The 19,834-nt window shown below is 41.3% G+C and overlaps 1 protein-coding gene across 4 annotated transcripts in view; it reads left to right on the top strand.

Annotated features, from left to right (window-relative positions):
• Nucleotides 1-19,130, top strand: part of Cpped1 (calcineurin like phosphoesterase domain containing 1) — a 149,493-nt gene extending 130,363 nt beyond the window's left edge. For 2 of the 4 annotated variants that reach the window (XM_087208920.1, XM_021237329.2), the window contains one exon: nt 7-19,130. In XM_087208920.1, the coding sequence (XP_087065046.1) occupies nt 7-329 (323 nt within the window). In that variant the 3' untranslated portion in view covers nt 330-19,130. The remainder of the gene's footprint in view (nt 1-6) is intronic. The other 2 variants (XM_087208917.1, XM_087208919.1) reach the window with 2 other exon arrangements.
• The last annotated feature ends 704 nt before the right edge of the window (nt 19,131-19,834 follow it).

Below are 19,834 nucleotides of genomic sequence, written 5' to 3'. Positions count from 1 at the left end.
TGATAGGATCTCTCCCTCTTCCACATGCTGTGGCCATTACGACACCATCTGCCATGACTCCTTCACCAGAGCCAACATTCTTCCAAGATGATGCCTGTACCATGCTCTTGGGCCCCCAGGACTGTGAGATAAGTAAACTCTTTATTTTATATAAACTACTTGACCTCAAGTATTTCATTATAGTAGATGGAAAACAGACTACTGCACTCCTTGTTTTAGAACTCCAGCCCCAGTGTGTAAGAAACATTGGCTCCTCCACCCAAACAATTAATTGTTTAAAAAAAAAAGTTGCTAAAGGGGGAAGATTCTTTAAAGTAATCTTACATTAGATTGCCAAGGCTCAAAATAGTTGTGAGCGAGGTTAGCATGATGATCATTCAACTGTGTTTACTTTTTACAAAATAAATTTATCTTGAATCTTCAGTCATGTCTCTGGGAAGAACAAGGCCATCAGAACATTTTGTCATATTGTGTGGTTTTCAGCATTATGAGATTATGAGTTATCAACAGAATTGCAAAGTGAACACTAGTTTTAAGTCTGAATAAATGAATAGGACCATGTTGCCTATGTACTTGTAAAAGATACTGAGATGTAGGATGTGTGTACATTATGTATATACACGTAATACAATTTGATATTATAGCTTATATTCTAATGCAAAATCTTTGGAGAAAAGGTAGTAAAAGCATCATTTGTATTTACTTGAACTCTTCATACTTATTCTCTAACACCTCACACAACTCTGCAGTCACAAAAAATTAAGCAGCAATATTGTATTGAACTGGGAGTGGGGAGGAAGGCTGAGGAATACATTGTCAAGGCAAGTTCTATTAAAAGCTTTCCATAATAGACACCAGGGATTTCTTACACAGATAACCTTAGCGGTTTTGATTGCACATGCAAGAAATAGTGCTTGACAGGTAGTATTTTTTATAACTTCGTAAAATACTGTCCTGTGCCATTGGAGAGTTTGTGTGTGTGAATACATGCTTATATTAAAATGGGGAATTCTTTTTTGGAATAATAATGACTTCTGGCATTTTTCTAGAAAATATTTTATTGAGTAAATTCTCTTTTTCTCCCAGTGGATTTTATTTCTTTTTTTTTTTTTAGCATCAGTGACAGTACACACACATACATACATACAAATTGGATTTTGTCTTTAGATTTTATCTGTGCAAAGGATTTTGATTGAATAATTATGTCACCCTTCATTCTGTTCTGACAGCTGTCTTTAGAAAGTAAGCTTTTTCATGTTTGATGTTCTGTATCACACTTAACGTCCTTGCTGTGAGTCCGTTCCCCATGCCCACCTCTCAAGCCTCCTTGCATGCCATCCTTGCTGGCCATTCCAGAGAGCTGCATTTGCACTTGCTGTTTCCTCTGCTAAGCATTGATTTCTTGTCATCATTTTGGTCTCAGCTCACAGATCACACTTCCCCGTATCACACAACCAGAGTTCCTCCTTGTCTCCTGACATTGCATTCCCATTGACATTGACATTCACTCCTGGGTGTTATTTTCATAGGACATCACTAAGAAATGTGCCAGTTTAATGGTCTTTAAATGTAACCTCTACCAGGTTACAGGCATCCACCACTTCATTCCCGATGCCACTGTGTGCCTGAGGACATAGAGTGGCTGCTCACAGAACTCTTGGCAACAGTTGTGGAGTGAGTAAACATATGGCAGTGGAAGTCATATACTGATTATCAATATCAACCCGCAACATCAGGAAGGAAAGGAGACCATATACCTAAGCCATTGGTATAGGCTGAGAATCCGTTATCTGAAATGCTTGCTATCACAAGTGCTTCAGATTTCTGTCGGGAGCAATGCTACATAATTTTGGGTAAAGATCATTTGATTAGGCCTAGTTCTCCTGCCTACAGGCCAGCTATGGCATTTTGAGACAGTTCCATTTTAGCCTCTGGTCACAGCTGAGACCTCAATGATTCAGTGATGGTGTGATGCTCCAGGACAAGATTACACCAGTGGAAGGCATCCTGGGAGGAACAAAATCTTCATCTCCATAGTTCCTCATTGATCTAGGAATTCCACTGCCCCCCAGTCATCTGTTACATTTGTTTCTCCTGATGCACTGAACTCTGTTCCATGTACTGAACTCTCTGTCAGGAGTCATCTGTTACATCTGTTTCTCCTGATGCACTGAATAAAAGGTGTGGTAAGTTGGGGTCTTTCATCTTTGCCGCCCAAAGCAGCATTGATCAGGCCCAAAGCTCAGCTTCTTCTCAAAGTCTCATTTTTCTACCTTTCCTCTATAATAAATTAATTTGCTTTGTGTTGTCGCAGCTCACAGGAGACCAGGACTTACTGCAGAGGTCCTAGTAACGTCCCCTTTCCCTGTTCCCTACAGATTTCCATTTCTTTCAGATTCTGGAATATTTGCTTTACTTGTCGAGTATCACTAATCCAAAAGTCCACACTTTGAAATTTCAGATTTTGGAGCATTTTGACTTTGGGATTTTCAAGTTAGGAATGTGCAACCTGTAGTTCTTTTGGAATGGTCATCAAAGTTAAGTATTATCAACAGGTCAGTAAATAATAGCGACATCACTGTTATCTTTGTGTTTTGGCTGACAGTGAAGAAATTTGGGGGAAATAATATAAGTGTCCTGATATCTAGTAATTCTAAGCTTGCTTCACTGAATGAGTGCCATGTAGTAACCAAGCAAGGTGAGCTAGAGAAGGGGCCAATTTGCACTGAAGGTTGCAGGTAGGGTACTCAGAGGTTGCATCAATGAAGCAGGTTCCCGAGAAAGATAGCAGCACTGCAAAAGACCTAAGGGCAGAACCAGAACCTTAACACGGGGCTCTATGAAACACCTTTGTTTAAGCGAGGGAAGAGAAAGATGGAAGACAGGAAGGAATGAAGAAGGATCTTGGGAAACCTCCCTCCAGAGCACACTAAGGAATTGACTGCAAGTGGAGTTCAGTAGTTTACAGCCCCCTGCAGGTAACTATAAACTCTAAAAAAAACTACTTAGTAATTCAGAGAGTAAACAAAAACTTAGAGAATAATGCTGCAGTGAACATGGGTGTGCAAATGTCTGAGAGACGGTGGCAACTTAAGTGTTCATCCATGGACAAATGGATAAATAATCAGTTGTATACAGAGATACAGAGTGAGGTACATATCCATATGTGTGTTTGCATGTATGTGTAGACACATACATATATATTCATTAAAAACCAAAATGTAGCCTTTAAAATAAAGGCGATCTTGCCATTTGCCACAATCGAGAGAACATTATGCTAAGAGAAGCCAGACACAGAAAGAAAAATATTGCATGATCTCACTTATATATGAAATATAAAAAAATTAAAAGGTCAAATATACAGAGATACAGAATAAAACAGTAGTTGCCAGAGTTGGGGGAGAGATGAGTAGGTCACTGTATACAAAGAAACAAATATATAGAAGAAATAGGTCAAAAGATCTAATGTACAAACAAGACCACAGTTATAGAGTATTGTGTTGAGGGCTTTTGCTAAATGGGCATATTATTGCTGTCTACCACTGGAAGGAAAATAGTAACTATATGAGTTGATGGATATGTTAATTTGTTCCATCATAGTAAGAAAAATGTATATAATGTTGTATACCTTAAATATCACAATATATTTTAAAAGTAAATTTTAAAAGTTAAATTAAAAGTTAAAGAAGTATTAGCATGAAAGTGAGTTGCCCTCCTTCCCCTTCTACTTCTTTGTCCTGAAGGCAAACCACAGTATAGCACATCAAGGACAAATAATGTTGTTAGTAAAAACTTGCCATCACATACCAGATAAACCAGAGGAAGGAGCCGGGGTCACAGGACAGTGAGGAATCCTAGCAGAGAGGGCGCTGAAGATAGAAATCCCCTGATTTTATGTGTGAACTTCACAGGCCTCTGCCTGCCCCAAAGCATGCATAACAGAACAGCAAAAGTTTAAAGAAATGAACTGAGATTGGACCACTGCCCAGGGCAAGCAACAGACACAGTTTGAGTCTAATCAAGTTAATTGCCTGCTACAGCAAAAACCCCAACATCCTTCAGAAGAATATAACAGAATCCAGATTCTATTCAACATAGCTTTCATAGTGTTCTTTAAGATACAGTCCCAAATTGGTTGATATAAAAAAGGAAAGATAATGTAAGTCACTCTTAAAATAAAAGATAACCCCAGAATGTTGAAATAAACATTCTAGGGCAGAAAAGCAGCTATTATAATAGTTCTGAGTTTGTTAAAGTAAAATATAATCAAAATAGAAGAGCTCATCTGAGAAATAGAACATATAAAAAATCAAATAGTAATTTCAAAACTGGAAAAAAATACAATGTCTGAAATTTTAAAATTCACTAGATGGTCTAAATAAAATGAAAAAGAGGAGAGAGTGAATGTGAAGATCAATAGAAATTATCCATTCTAAAAGACAAAACAAAAAGGCTTGGAAAAAACAATTAGGAAAACCTCAGATACCTATGAGATGATGTCAGAAGGTCTCATTTACAGGTAATGAGTCCCAGAAGTGAAAGAGCAGGAAAAAAAAATAAAAGCATTTTAAGAAGTTATAGCCAACAATTTCCCATATAGTTGAATGAAAAAAAATTGTAAGCCACAGATAACTCAGCAAACACAGAAGACATAAACTATAGAACAACATATTAACTGATTTGGACTTTATTAAAGATTTTGCTCTTCAAAAGTATGTGGAGATTCCATCTCACCCTAGTCATAATAGCTGTCATCAAAAATCAAAAACCAGGACCAGGGATTTAGCTCAGTGGTTTCACCGGTGGCCTGCTGTGCAGGCGCAAGGACCCGAGTTCGATCCCTGGTACCAAAAAAAAAAAAATCAAAAACCAATAAAGGAACCCCCTATGATGGTGGGGATGTAAATTAGTACAGTTACTATGGAAATCAGAATGGGGATTTCTCAAAAGACTAAAAATAGAACTACCATAAGACCCAGCAATACCACTCCTCAGTATATAACTGAAGGAATTAAAGTCAGTGTACTGTAAAGACACCTGCATACCCATGTTTAGCGTGACCCACTTCACAATAGCCAAGCTATGGAAACAGCCCAGGTGCCTGCCAACAGGTGAATGGATGAAGAAAATGTATATATATTCAGAATGGTAGATTGAGAATGAAATCATGTCATTTGTAGGAAAATGGATGGAACTGAAGATCATCATGTTAGGTGAAATAAGCCAGATTCAGAAAGACAAATATCATATGTTTACTCTCATATGTGGAATCAAGAAGGGCAAAAGGAATGGAGGGAAGAGATGACATGAAGGTAGGAAGGAGCCCAACACAGAAGAGGAAGGGAATAAGGGAGAGGGGAGAGGAAGGGCAAGGGGGCTCAAGGGGGGGTAGCAAACATCAAAGCATGTTATATACATGTATAAATATGTCAAAACAACCCACTTCTGATGCATTGATAATAAAAATATAATAAATAATAAAAGAGGCACTGATAAAAGTAACAATAGAAAACCCTATTAAGGAAATGTAATAAAATAGCACAATTCAGTAGTCCTAACTGCCTAATTCCTACTAAATTAACTATAAACTTTTAAACAAATGGTTTCTTTCATATATATTTTTTAAATACCAAAAATCTTAATTAAACTCAGTAAATATTTTAAGTAATCTTAATACCTAAGTTTCCTCACTTGAAGATAATAATGTATAAAATATGTAAATTCAACCTAATTATTATGAAGCAGCTTTAAGCTTTATTTTAATTTTTGGATTTATTAAACTCAAGAATCTATTTGGAAATCTGCTTAAGTGTTATGTATGTTATAATTAAAGCTGTAAATATACTCATAAGCACATTTATAAAAATTACAATGGCTTATGTTGAGAATCTTTGATTTTGTTGACCTTAACATTGTAGAAAGAGTAAAAAACTTTTGAATGTTAAAAAAATTTTTATTTTGCTCTTCAAAGATATCATTAAGGAAATGGAAAGCAGGACTGGGGGCATTGCTCAGTGGTTGAGCCTGCTTAACATGTGCGGGGCTTAGGTTCCATCCCAAGCACTGCCAGAGAGAGAAAGGGAAGAAAGGAGCTGGAAAATGGAGGGAAAGAAAGGAAGAAAAATGAAATGCAAGCCATAAGCTGGAGGAGAGGATAAAAGGAAAGAAGGAACGAGGGGAGGGAGGGAGGGAAAAGAAGGGAGGAAGAAAGAAGAAAGGAAGAAAAGAAAGGAAAAAGTGGAAGACAAGTCACAAGCTGGAAGGATATATGTGCAACACATTTATCAGGTAAGGGGCTTACATTCAGAATACATAAATGAATCATAACTCAATGTAAAACATTTAATTTATAAGATGGCAATATGTTTGAATAAACACTTAACAAAAAAACAGACACATGGCAAATAAACATGAAAACTGCTTAGCATCATAGCCAACATGGAAGTGCAAGTTACAGCCATGTCACTGCACACTCACTTGGATAACTAAAGTGAAAAAGAATAGCCATGCCAAATGTGCAAGAATTTGGTGCATCTTTAACTTGTAGCCATTTCTGATGAGAATATTAAAAGCTATAATGGCAGAAATCAGACCTGGTTGCCTGGAAGCAGAGGTAGAAGAAGAGATGCCCTGAGAAGGGGGCACAAGGAGACCTGAGGTGATGCAATAGAAGAGTTTTGGATCTATTCGAAGAGTTTGGGCTGTTTTGCAGGTATATAATCAGCAAAGCTCATTGAAATATACATTTAAAATATGTGCAGCTTAACAGTTTATTTTTACATAAACTAGATGTTCATAAAATTGTTTAAACATATGAAAATAAAAGGAATTTACCCAGACTAGGAGAAGGCACTGTTTTTGAAGGGAGGATCAGTTTTAGCCAGACAGGCTTTCCTTGCTTGAGTTGTATGTGCAGGGATCCAGGGTCTATGGCATCGGACCCTGGTTTGAACCTATGCTCTTGTGCCCTGGGTTCTTGAGTGACTTCTTCACCTTTCTATCTATCTCTTTCCTCTTTAGTAAATAAGAGCACAGATGCTTCTAGCTGAGGTGACAGTATCAGACCAGAAGTGGCTTTACAAGTAGGGGGGTTATTTTACTTCATGTCAGTGATTCTAGGATGTTCTGGAATGTTCCAGCAGCTCCACATGTCCAGTCCCTATGTCAACACCTCCATGGTTGTTCTATCAACAAGATGTCTGCCTTGCTCTAAGCGTCAAAGTCTCATAGAACCATGTTCAGTGACAGGAAGAAAGGAATGATGGAAAAGGCTTTATCTCAAGAGTGTTTTTTCTATCTGAAAGTCTCTCCCAGAAGCCCCAACATACTTTTTCTCAGATCCTCGACCACAACTAGAGATGCCAATGATACAACCCACTACAGTACAATGATACAACCACTACAGGCCACAGTAGTATGAGGACTGAGGACCACTGGTCATGGGTACAAATGGACATGGGAAATAGGATATGTGATGGAACAAGGACCCCAGAAGGGGAAGAATGGGGGTCATGAGCACACACTCAGCCATCAGAAAAGATACTCTCTTTTAGAGACAAGAAGAGAGAAGACATGGTGGGGCTGAGAGATGGCACGGGAGACTTGGGCCAATTATCCATCAGTTGATTGACAGGCACACGTCCACTTCCTGCAGAGTCACCTTTGAGAGGTGCTCTGTGTCTGTGCTTCATGGTGGGGCAGGCAGGACTCTGGATATGTGCAGGAACCACAATCTGTATAGGCCTGGAGATGTCTGGCTTTCACAGCATCTCCCCCTCCTGTGGCTGTGTTTCAGGCATTGAGGAGCGTGAACCCAGGACGGCCTGTTACCAGAACATCTGAAGGTCTGTTCCTCATCTTGCATGCTGTCCTCTCAAGCGTGGATGGTTTAGCCTCACAATGACTTTGAAAGACTTCCTGGATTTTTCCCTTTGAAAACTACTGAACGGGAACTTCATACTCTTAAACCACATATTTGCCTGTCACCAATTTCCTGAAAAGCCATTAAAGCAAAAGTTACTGTACTTGTCACAGAGGCCTGAGCTTTCCTGTTCTGTTCTGTTTGGAGACAAGATGCACGCTGAGAGTGGGAGCGTCATCTTGTTGGTCTCAAAGTCCTCACCCCCTGGCCTCCTTAGGAATATTTGTTGGCACCCTGTTCCTCTACTTCAATCAGCAATCCTCCCACGCCCTGAGCCTTCTCTCCAATTACTCACTCATCCCAAAGATGTTCCCAAGTGGAAATCATGCCCTGCACAGAGAGCTGGTGAACAGAGAGCAGACTCTGGCTTCAAGAGTTGGTTTAACGAATGCTGTCTCTATGTCCTGGGCAGGCTCTGTGTTCCCTTCTGTCCCCGGGAAACCTCATCTGCACCAAGAAGGGTTATTACCATTTTCTGATGACAATTCACATGCAAACTGTTTTTAAGACAAGATGAACTTCTGCTGACAACATAGCATGACAGCATCCAAAGATAATTCACACACACCATTTCCAAAACGTCATTCATGTCCCTTCCAAAAGCACTTCCTCTGTTGACACTATCCTCTGCCTGTGTGCAGAAGCTCAGGTTCTATCTCCCAGCAACCACATCCATCCCTCCCAACTGCCAGGACTGCAATGCCGATAATCCCCTGTGTAGTGAGAGACAGCAGAAGCTCCTCCATCAGGCCCTGGGCCCCAATCCCTCTGGGCTACTTCCAGCTGCCTGCGTTGGTAAGCTTCTTCACCTCTCAGAACTGCACTACTGGCTCCTCCCAGTTCAGAGGAGGAGGCTTCTGGGGCGCCATACCAGCACTCCCAGTGAAGAAGAGAAGGCTTCTGGGCCGACGTAGCACTGCTCCCAGGGCAGAGGTGGTGACCCATGCAGATGCCAGGAGCAACCCCCATCCCATGTCAAAATGAGAAGACACATAAACAAGCCTCAAAACCAGACTACCAGATCCCATACAGCAACCCCAAAGGGAAACTACAGGGAACACATTGATACTCAACAACCTGGACTCCCTAAACTGGCAATGAAAGAGGATCTGGAAAAAATGAAATCAGAAATAATTTCTCACAAAACAGGAGAGATTGGGCCCATAGTGCAAGACATGATTATTAAATCTAGAGAGGACACAGAAAAAAAAAATAGAGGAGCTGAGGAACATGATGGAATCCCAACATAGGAAACAAATGGAATCCATAAAACAGATGCAAACAGGTTTCCAAGAGATTAAAAACTCCATTGAAAGTCTACACAGCAGAATGAGCCAATGTGAGAACAGGATTTCAGATACAGAAGATAAGATTGCAATTAGTGACCAGGAAAAGAAAAATTGCTTTAAAATTGTAAGGGAACATGAGAAATCAACCCAGCAGCAGCTAGACACTGCAAAGAAGAATAACATAAGACTGATTAGAGTCAATGAAGAAACAGGAGAGTGCAAATGACATGAAAAAACTGTTCACAGAAGTGATGACAGAAAACTTCCCAAGCAGGGGAAAAGAACTTGACATACAGATAAGTGAGGCATATAGGACTCCAACTAGCCTTGATCAAAAAAAAAAAAAAAGCAAAACACAAAGGCATATAATTGTTAAGATTATGGAAACCAAACAGAAGAACAAAATTCTACAAGCAGATAGAGGAAAGAAACAAATCACAAAAAAGGAAAGGCCATCAGAATCACAGCAGACTTCTCAACACAAATCCTCAAGGCAAGAAGAGCTTGGAGTGATATATTCCAAGCCCTAAAGGAAAAGAGCCTCCAACCCAGACTGATGTACCCTGCACAACTTATCTTTCAAAACTGATGGAGAAATAAGATACTTTCATGACAAAGAGAACCTTAGGAACTTCATGAATACCAAACCAGCACACCAAAAGAATTTTAGACAATATCCTAGGAAAAGACAATGAGGATCACAATCCCAGGAAGCACAGCAGAATGAATCCATCAGGCAAAACAAGAAATTGAACGCAAAGGGGGAGAATCCAACAAAAATAAAAAGTCATGACAATGATGTCAATATTTACCAGTTATAACCATCAATGTTAATGGTCTCAATTCACCAATCAAAAGACATAGACTGGGAGAATGGGTCAAGAAGCAAGATCCGACAATATGCTGCATACAAGAAACACATTTGATTCAAAAAGAAACTCATAGACTGAAAGTTAAAAGGTGGAAAACAATACTCCATGTGACAGGAACCCGAGAAAAAGCAGGAGTAGCTATCCTCTTTTCAGATCAAGTGAATTTCATACCAAAACTGATTAAGAAAGACAAAGAAGGACACTACATCCCTGTAAAGGGAACAATCCAAGAGGAAGAGATGACAATCATAAATATCTATGCACCAAACACTAGTGCCCCCAACTATATAAAACAAATACTAACAGACAGAAAAATCAAATAAGCACTAATACAATAGTAGTGGGGGACCTCAATACCCCACTGTCACAAATAGATAGATCAACTAGACAAAAAATAAGCAACAAAATACTAGAACTCAATCAGATTCTTGAACAAATGAACTTAACAGATGTTTACAGAGTGTTCCACCCCACAAAATCAGAATACACATTCTTTTCAGCTGCACATGGGTCGTTCTCCAAAATAGACCACATACTTGCTCATAGAACATATTTAGGTAAGTGCAAAGGAATTGAAGTTATCCCCTGTATATTATCAGACCATAGTGTGATGAAATGGGAGATCAATAGCAAAAGAGACTGCAAAAATTTCATAAACATAAGGAAATTGAACAACACACTTCTGAATAACCAATGGGTCACAGAGGAAATTAAAGAAGACATCAGACAGTTTCTTCAATTAAATGACAATGACAATACAACATATCGGAATCTATGGGACACGATGAAAGCAGTCTTACGAGGGAAAATCATAGCAGTGAATACTCACATTAGGAAAACAGAGTGAGCCCAATTAAACAACCTGATGCTGAACCTTAAGCTTCTAGAAAAAGAAGAGCAGGAAAACCCAAAGCTCATACAAGGGAGAAAATTATAAAGGTCAGAGCAGAAATCAATTCAATGGAGACTAAGAGAATGATACAAAAAAATCAATGAAGCCAAGAGTTGGTTCTTCGAAAGAATCAACAAGACTGACAAACCCTTAGCCAACCTTAACGGAAAAAGGAAAGAAAAGCCTCAAATCCATGCAATTAGGAATGAAAAATGTGAAATTACAATGCACCCAGCAGAAATCCAGAGGATCATCAATACCTACTTCGAGAACCTATACACCAATAAGATGGAAAACACAGAAGAAATGGACAGATTCCTAGATACGTATGAATTATCAAAGCTGAACGAAGAAGACCTAAAAATTCTGAACAACCCAATATCAACCAATGAAATTGAAAATGTAATTAACAACTTACCAACTAAGAAAAGCCCAGGTCCTGATGGTTTCACTGCTGAATTCTGTAAGACATTTAGAAAGGAACTACTGCCACTACTGTTTAAACTCTTCAGTGAAATTGAAAAGGAAGCAATACTCCCAAATTCATTCCTGGAAGGAAGCATCACCTTCATCCCCAAAGCAGAGAAAGACCCAACTGAAAAAGAGACCTGTAGGCCAATCTCACCAGTGAACATAGATGGAAAAATCCTTAAGATACTGGCAAATAGAATGCAGAAGATCATCAAGAAGATCATACATCCTGATCAAGTGGGATTCATGCCAGGGATGCAGGGATGGTTCAACATATGCAAATCAATCAATGTAATACCCTGTATCAATAGAGCCAATGACAAAAACCATGTGATCATCTCAATAGATACAGAAAAAGCATTTGACAAAATCCAACACACATTTATGTTAAAAACCATACAAAAAATTGGAAGACATGGTCTGTACCTCAACCTGATAGAAGCCATCTATGAAAAACCAACAGCCAGTATCCTACTAAATGGTCAAAAACTGAAATCCTTCACACTAAAATCAGGAACAAGACAAGGATGTCCACTATCACCACTCCTGTTCAATAGAGGTTTGGAAACATTAGCCATGGCAATTAGCCAAGAGAAAGAAATAAAAAGAATAAAGATAGGAAATGAAGAAGTCAAATTGTCCTTATTTGCACATGACATGATGCGCTATACATAGTCTCCAAGAACTCCACCAAAAGTCTTCTAGACTTAATAACCAAATTCAGTAGAGTAGCTGGAGACAAGGTCAACACACAAAAATCAATAGCTTTCCTCTACACGAACAACAGACTCACTGAGACAGAAATAGGGCAAACAATTCCTTTCACAGTAGCATCCAAAAAACTGAAATACCTAGGAATCAACCTAACGAAAGAAATCAAAGTCCTCTTCTCTAAAAACTGTAGCACTCTGAAAACAGAGATTGAAGATGATATCAGAAAATGGAAAGACATCCCTTGGTCCTGGCTAGGAAGGATCAACATAGTGAAAGTGGCCATACTTCCAAAACTGCTATATAGATTCAATGCAATCCCAATTGAAATCCCAGCAGCATACTTCACGGACCTTGAGAAAGCAATCCAAAATTTCATTTGGAACAAGAAGAGACCCAGAATAGCAAAAGCAATTCTAGGTAACAGAGACATGGCAGGGGGTATCACAACCCCCAACTTGAAACTGTACTACAAAACTACTGTTACAAAAACAGCATGGTACTGGCAAAAAAAACCAGACCTGAGGACCAGCGGAACAGATTCCAAGATGATGAAAGAACTCCAGACACACTGAGCCATCTCATCTTTGATAAAGCAGCCAAACACCCTCACTGGAGGAAAGATAGCCTCTTTAATAAATGGTGCTGGAAAAATTGGGTTTCAACTTGCCAAAGACTAAAACTATACCTATGCCTCTCAGCATGCACTAAACTAAAATTCAAATGGATTAAAGATCTAAATATTAATATAGAAATGCTGAATCGGCTGGAACAGAGGTTAGGTAGAACTCTTGAAGACATCGGTGTAGGAAAAGATTTTATGAACAAAATCTCAGTTGCCCATGAAGTAGCACAAACAATCAACAAGTGGGATCTCTTCTTACTAAAATGCTTCTGCATAGCAAAAGAAACCACCAGCAGTGTGAAGAGACAACCCACAACGTGGGAAATATTTTCACCTGCTTTTCCTCTGACAAAGGTCTACTATCTAGAATCTATAAAGAAATTAAAAAAATTCAGACACCCTAAATTCAAATACCCAATTCAAAAAGAGGCACCTGAAGTGAACAGACATTTGTCAGAGAAAGAAGTAGAAACAGCAAATAAACATACAAAAAAATGTTCAACATCACTGGTCATTTGAGAGATGCAAATGAAAACAATGCTGAGATTCCACCTCACCCCAGAATGAATGGCTCTCATCATAAATTCAACCAATAACAAATGCTGGCAAGGCTGTGGGGAAAGAGGAACCCTGCTCCACTGCTGGTGGGAGTGTACACTGGTGCAACCACTGTGGAAATCAGTATGGAGAGACCTCAAAGAACTAGGACTGGAAGTGCCATTTGACCCCGCTATTCCCCTGCTGGGTATCTTCCCCAAAGAATTCAAAGAATCATACCACAGTGATATATGTGCACCCATGTTCATAGCAGCACAGTTTGTAATAGCTAAAACTTGGAAACAGCCCAAATGCCCATCAACTGGAGACTGGATAAAGAAAATGTGGTTTTTTAAATAAAATGGAGTACTACTCAGCCATAAAAAGTGACAAAAAATTAGAGACATTTATAGCTAAATGGATGCACATTGAGGTGATGCTCTTAGGTGAAATAAATGGGACACAGATGTATAAATACCGAGTAGTTTCTCTGCTGTGAGAACCTGAAAGTGTAAATAAGGACTGAAAGGTATAATAGGTAATGTGAAATAGGAAGAAAAGGGGCAAGGGGGAAGTGGGAGGGCTAGGGGAAAGGATAGAAGGGAATGGAATTAATATGAGAAAATGGAAAAATGGAAACAAAGTCTTTGTAAATAGGGAGGGAAGGATGGAGGGGTTGAAGGGAGGGCAGGGGCATGGGGAAAAAATAAGAACCAAGAGAGATTATGTAAAGGTGCAAATTTCCAATGTCATATTGTATACCTAAAATGTACCTATAAAATAAAATTTTTTTAAAAACTGCACTACTTTCTTGTACAATGAAGATAACAGTGTTGCCTGTGGCCATACATTTGGTGCTCAAAAATGTCATCCCATCCAGATGTTGTGGCGAGCACCTATAATCCCAGTGTTCTGGGAGACTGAGGCAGGTGAACCATGAGTTCAAGTGCAGCCTGGGCAACTTAAGAACTAAGTGAGACTCTGTCTCAAAATTTTTTAAAAAGGAGGGGGATACTAGGGAGGCAGCCTAGTGGGAAAGCCCTGGTTGAATCCCAATGTCAGAAAAGTAAACATGTCATCTTCATAGCTTCAGCTTTTATCCATATGTACTCAGCCATTGCTGTAGTCTCCTAACCAGTCTCCTTGCCCCCATGTCTTGCCTCTTCCATGACCTTGTCTGACTGTACCAATGGTCTCATCCTGTCACCTTCCACAGAGCCCAGCCCAGGGAAGGTGCTGGCACAGTTGTTCAGTTAACCTGGAGCTGCACAGAGGAAAGATGTCATGGGGAGCTTCCAAGAGATATAGTGCCTGAACTTGAACAGAGATCAAGCCAAAGTTGGCCAGGAGAACGAGGCAGGCAAGGGAGCTCCAAGCAAAGGGACCAGCAGGCACAGGGCCTGGATGCACAGGGCAGGCCTCACAGCATAGCAGAAGGATGGGATGGTGGAAGAAGCTGATGGGGATCGGGGGTGGCAGTGTTAAGCCAGCCTCCCAGGGCCTTCCTTAGGCCTTCCATGAGGGTGTTCCCCAAGTTAGAACACCCCTGCCATGGATCCATCCAAACATCCTCCCCTTCCCAGGCCCAGGTCCCATCCTGCTCCCTTCAAAATCCCTCCCTGACTCCCCTCCATGCCCTACCACCCCCCACCCCCGAATGCTGCTACCTGGACCCCACAGTACAGAAGCATTTGATTCTGCCCTACTTAGAGTTGCTTCTGTAGCAAACCCAGAGTACAGAATGTCAGCTCAAGGACAGAGTCTGTCTCCACAATCCTGAGAGGCACATTCTGTCATTTTTTAAAATATTTCTGAAATCAAAATGTGTTTTTCAACCAGTGGCCCCTTTAAAATGTAGAAAATTTAAGAGGATAGATACAGTTAAAATGGAAGGGCAAAAAGCAGGAAAGAAGGAAGAGGATGTCATCAACAGAGTGACGTTGGCTTGAGTTCTGGCCCTGGTCCTGCCACTCACTCCATGACATTGGCTCTGGGAATCCCGTGTCCTATTTCTGGAGCTCAGTTTCTTATTCCAGAAAATGGGACATTGTGGTGCTTTCCCCATGAGATTTAACTGAACGTATTGGTTAATGCACTTAGCATTATCGGATGCAGTGGTCATCGTGGAGGAGCACAGGGCCCATCAGGGCAGCCACCGGGGCCCCTGCCCCCTCATGGGCAGAGCCTTCCAGGTGGCCCGAGAGATCTGGGTGCCTGGATTCTTGGGTTAACATCAATGCTGATGGTTACCAAACACTGTGAGAGAGGGCATGGCGAGAAGGGGTTGGAGAAGGGAGGCCGGGTGCCATGCATAGCAAAGCAGCAGCTCATCTTTAGAATTCAGCTCCAAAAGCCGTCAAACAAGCTGCTCCTGTCAGTGAGGGGCAGCTGAGAGGTGAGGAGGCTCAGCTAAGAAATCAGATGCTTTTCTGATTATGTCACCGGAATGCTGAAAACAAGCCCCGAGGGAGGTTCTTTCATTATCCCCATTTCACAGGTGAAGAAGCGGAGGCAGGGGACATTAAGGAACTTTCCCAAGGTCACTGAGCTCATAAGCAGCCACAGTGGGATTCAAGCCCAAGCTATGTCCTCCCAGAACCCAGGACCCACACTGTGCCAGTCCTCGATGTGGCCTGCAGGTGTCTGGAAGGTGAAACGCTCCTTTAGGGGAGTGTCCTGAAGTGACAGTGTGTCGCCCTAAGCTGAGCAGGGTGACTGTGCCAGCAGATGGGAGCCAGCTGCTCTCCCAGATGCAGGGGTTGCTCGGCCTGTATTCGAGTCACACACTGGAAAGCAAATTCTTTCCATCTGACGTTACATCTCCACTGCCAAATGGAACCAAGTCTGTCTATTTAATTATTCAATTCAGTCAAGTATTTTTTTTCTCTCCAAGGAATTCTAGCAGCAAAATAGCACATTCCCAGAAAAAAGCTCCAGCAGAGGGGTTTCTGGACCAACCTCTCACCTGCAGAGACTCCACATGGATGAAAAGAAAAGTTTCATTAGCTTTATTTACTTCTCCCCGTAAAATTGGCCAGTAGAGGATAAATGCTGATGTCATGTCTCATTGGCGGCGGCCTCTGCCTCCCTGGTCACAGCACTGCGTCTGGCTTGTTTGCGTGGATGGAGCGGTTTCACAGGGAGCGTCTTTATGAACTAGCGCTCCCACGGAGAGGCTCTAATTACCAGTTAGGAAAACAAGCTTTGTGATGTTGTGTAGACAGTTCAGCAACATCTCCCCAACAGGGTAGATAATTATAACACCCTTTCAAGCAGGATGGGCTTTTCCAAAGGCGATAACGCCAGATCCTAGGGAATTGGGAATTAGGATTTTTGTCTCTGCTTTCCTCTGTCCCGGACATTTTGCTGATCTTGGCTCCAGTTGGGTCCTTCAAGGGCTCTAAAGCCAATTGTTTGCTCTGGAATGGATTTTGCTGAACATCAGACATTCCAGTTAAACAACCAACGCTATCATCGTGCCCTTGGGTACTATTCATTGTCATGAAATCAATCCTCATGTAAAAGAAAATAGTTCAATACCTAAAGGATTATGGTGGATACAAATATGAACTGATCCTGATAAATTTCACAATAAGTTTTGTTTAAAAAAGAAAATGAGTAAGGGAATAATTTGAATTCCCCTGTGCCAGGATTCCTTTGTGCTTCTGAGAGATAAAGATTTTTAACAGTTAATTACACTCAGGTTGCCAAGCTGGTAACAGAGCTGCTGCTTCCACATCACCCAGTTCTGAGACATCCCCAAGAGCAAAGCCAGGCACCTCTGGACCTGGAGCAGGTGCATCCAAGCTTCCCTTGCTGTGAGGACACTGCTTTCTTCACCTGGTCCTCAACACCCTCCCTCTCAAAGCCCACAGCATTCCTTTTTCTGGGCAACCAATCTCATACTGCCCTATATTTGCAGCCTTTTCTCTGAGCATCTTGGCTGACCATGTGGGACCTGCCTTTGCCCTCTGAGCAGACACCATCCCTCCCCACAGTTTCCCAAGCAGACTGAAGGTCTCCCAGTTTCCCATGAGCCTTCCAAGCAACCACTGCTCTCCTCCTTCCACTAACTGATACACTTCTCCAGTAAATTGCTGGGCGCCTGCCCTATGCTAGGGTTACATGTCAAGGCTCCTTGTTGAAATCATCCACCGATCTCCTAGCGACTCATAGCTCTGGAAGATTCTGGGACCAGACTGACAGTCTTCTGTCCACCCCAAGTCTGACTCCATCCGGAGTGACTTTGTGTCATGGAAACCACCCACTTGCAGTGGACACCTGTGGCTCACACCCATGCCGCATCCATCACCCCTTTGACTGCGCTTTGGGGAACCTCCTCTCTCCTCCACCGTAGTCTGTGCTGTTTAGATGAAATTGGTCTCATCCTGGGCTTTGCCAGGGTGGAAGTAGAGGTGCATGTGATATATCACAGTGCCATGGCTCTGGCCACATGCCAGTGGTGCCCTAGAGGGTCACAAGAGCAGGTCAGACCATGGACACAGTCCCAGGCCTCTGTCTGGGAGGAGGAGTGTTCTTTCTGATAGTGTTAGCGGGAAGGCTGGTATATATTGAAGCTGGGTCCATCCAGGACAGAACCTACCAGGGAATGAAGCCATCACATAGGAAACTAGAGTAGAAAAACAGGGAAAAGAGAACAAGAAAGAAGAGATGAGGGACCAAAATGAGGCTGGTCAGTGCTTGGCTGCTCAGCTGAATGAGCCAATAGCTTTCCTTTTTTGCTTAAGCCAGTTTTCTGCTGTTTGCAGACCAAAGTGGGCCTAACTGCTGCCTTGTCCCACATGTTGATCTCAACTTTCATGATCTTCTCTACTCTGCCTCTGCAACTCACTCCCAGAAGTCAGTGCTGTAGGCTGACTGAGGAGGCCATAGGATGGGAGGGAGCAATGCATGCTAACTAGTCAGTGGACAGCACAGACTCAAAGGAAAGATACCAGAAATTGAGGATGAACCTTACCTAGGGGATGAGCCAGTCCTCCACAATTGTGATGCTCAACTAGTTCCACAAATATTTATTGAACATCTGCTGTACACCAGGCCCTTTCCCCGGTACAGGGATATAGCAGTGAACAACAAGGTAGACTTCCTGTTCTGAACATCTGTTAAGTAAAAAAAAAAACCCAACATCTGTTGGTTTATGTGCCTGATCAAAATCCAGTAGCCTGCCTGTCCTACCTGAACATTAAAAATGATGAGAGCTCCTTGAATTTTTATCATGTCATGAGATTGCCACTAGGGTAGCTTTTATTCTGTCAAATAGAATTAGCATTCATATTTTTCAAAATCTAGGCCATTTGTAACTTGTGAATTGATGCCCCCATTTATGATAAGCTATTTGATACTATAATAATGTTCCTCTTTTATTGACATCTTTTATCCAGGAGGGCTGGGTTGGTTAATCTGGAAATGGAATTTGCAGAGTTGTCTGGATGTGGACAGGCAAAGCCTTAGTGCTATGCTACAGAGTGAACTGCCCTCCCCCAGAGTGATGGTGTTTGGAGGTGGAGCCTTTGGGAGCAATTAGGATAGGTGGATTCACTAAGGTGGGGTCCTCATGGTGGAATTTCTGCCCTTGAAGAAGAGACACCAGACATCCTGTTTCTTTCTCCCCACCCCGACTTCCACATGGAGAACAGTGAGAACACAGTGTCTGCCAACCAGTGTGAGGCCCTGCACCAGAACGAACCAGCCAGCCTCCAGAACTGGGAGAAAAGAGATGCTTTTTAAGGCACCCAGCCCACCATTGTATTTTGTTAAGACAGCCTGAGCTGACTAAGACATGCTGTGATTTTTAAAATTATCAATATGAATCCCAGAAACACTAGATTGAGAGAAAATCAATCTTATACTTGGGAGGGTATTTGTGTGTGTGCGTGTGTGTATAAAGTACTTTTGGGTATGAGGCTGATTCATTCAGCCCAATGTTTCTGTGGTTCATGCAGATTTTTTTATATTTACACTCTGCATGATTTACATGAAATTCTAGCGCAATCAGAACTAATCCAGGGTGAAGGCTCTCAGAACAATTGTTACCTCTAGGGACAGGGACAGGAATTAACTAGGGAAGCACATGAGAGAAATTTCTAGGGAATAATAATATTCTGTATATATCCGATAGGGTTTATGTCACAGAGGTATATGGCTGTTTTTCATTTTTTTATTGGTTGTGCAGATGAATGGGTTTCATTTTGGCACGTTTTCACATGCACCTACCATTCTTTGATCATTTTTACACCCACTCACCCCCATCACCCAGGTATTTATTTGCCTTTGTCAAAACTCAGTGCAGGGATGCTTAAGATTTTTCCATTTCATTGTATGTAGATTGCACATGAAAAGAGGGGAAATCTGCAAATAAGCATTGGAATTAAGTTAATGATATGTGTGGCAAGGGAATTAAGGGTCGAATATCAGGAATAAGTGAGGTTTCTGAAATTTACAGAAAGATGATAGATCAATAGATGGCTAAGGGAATGGATGGCTGGGTAGATCTGT

This window comes from Heterocephalus glaber, unplaced genomic scaffold, assembly GCF_053883595.1.
Source record: "Heterocephalus glaber isolate CG9 unplaced genomic scaffold, H.glaber_assembly_v1.0 deba00000943, whole genome shotgun sequence".
Lineage (NCBI taxonomy): Eukaryota > Metazoa > Chordata > Mammalia > Rodentia > Bathyergidae > Heterocephalus > Heterocephalus glaber.
The sequence above is the reverse complement of the archived record's forward strand: the minus strand, read 5'-3'. Positions and strand labels throughout refer to the sequence as shown.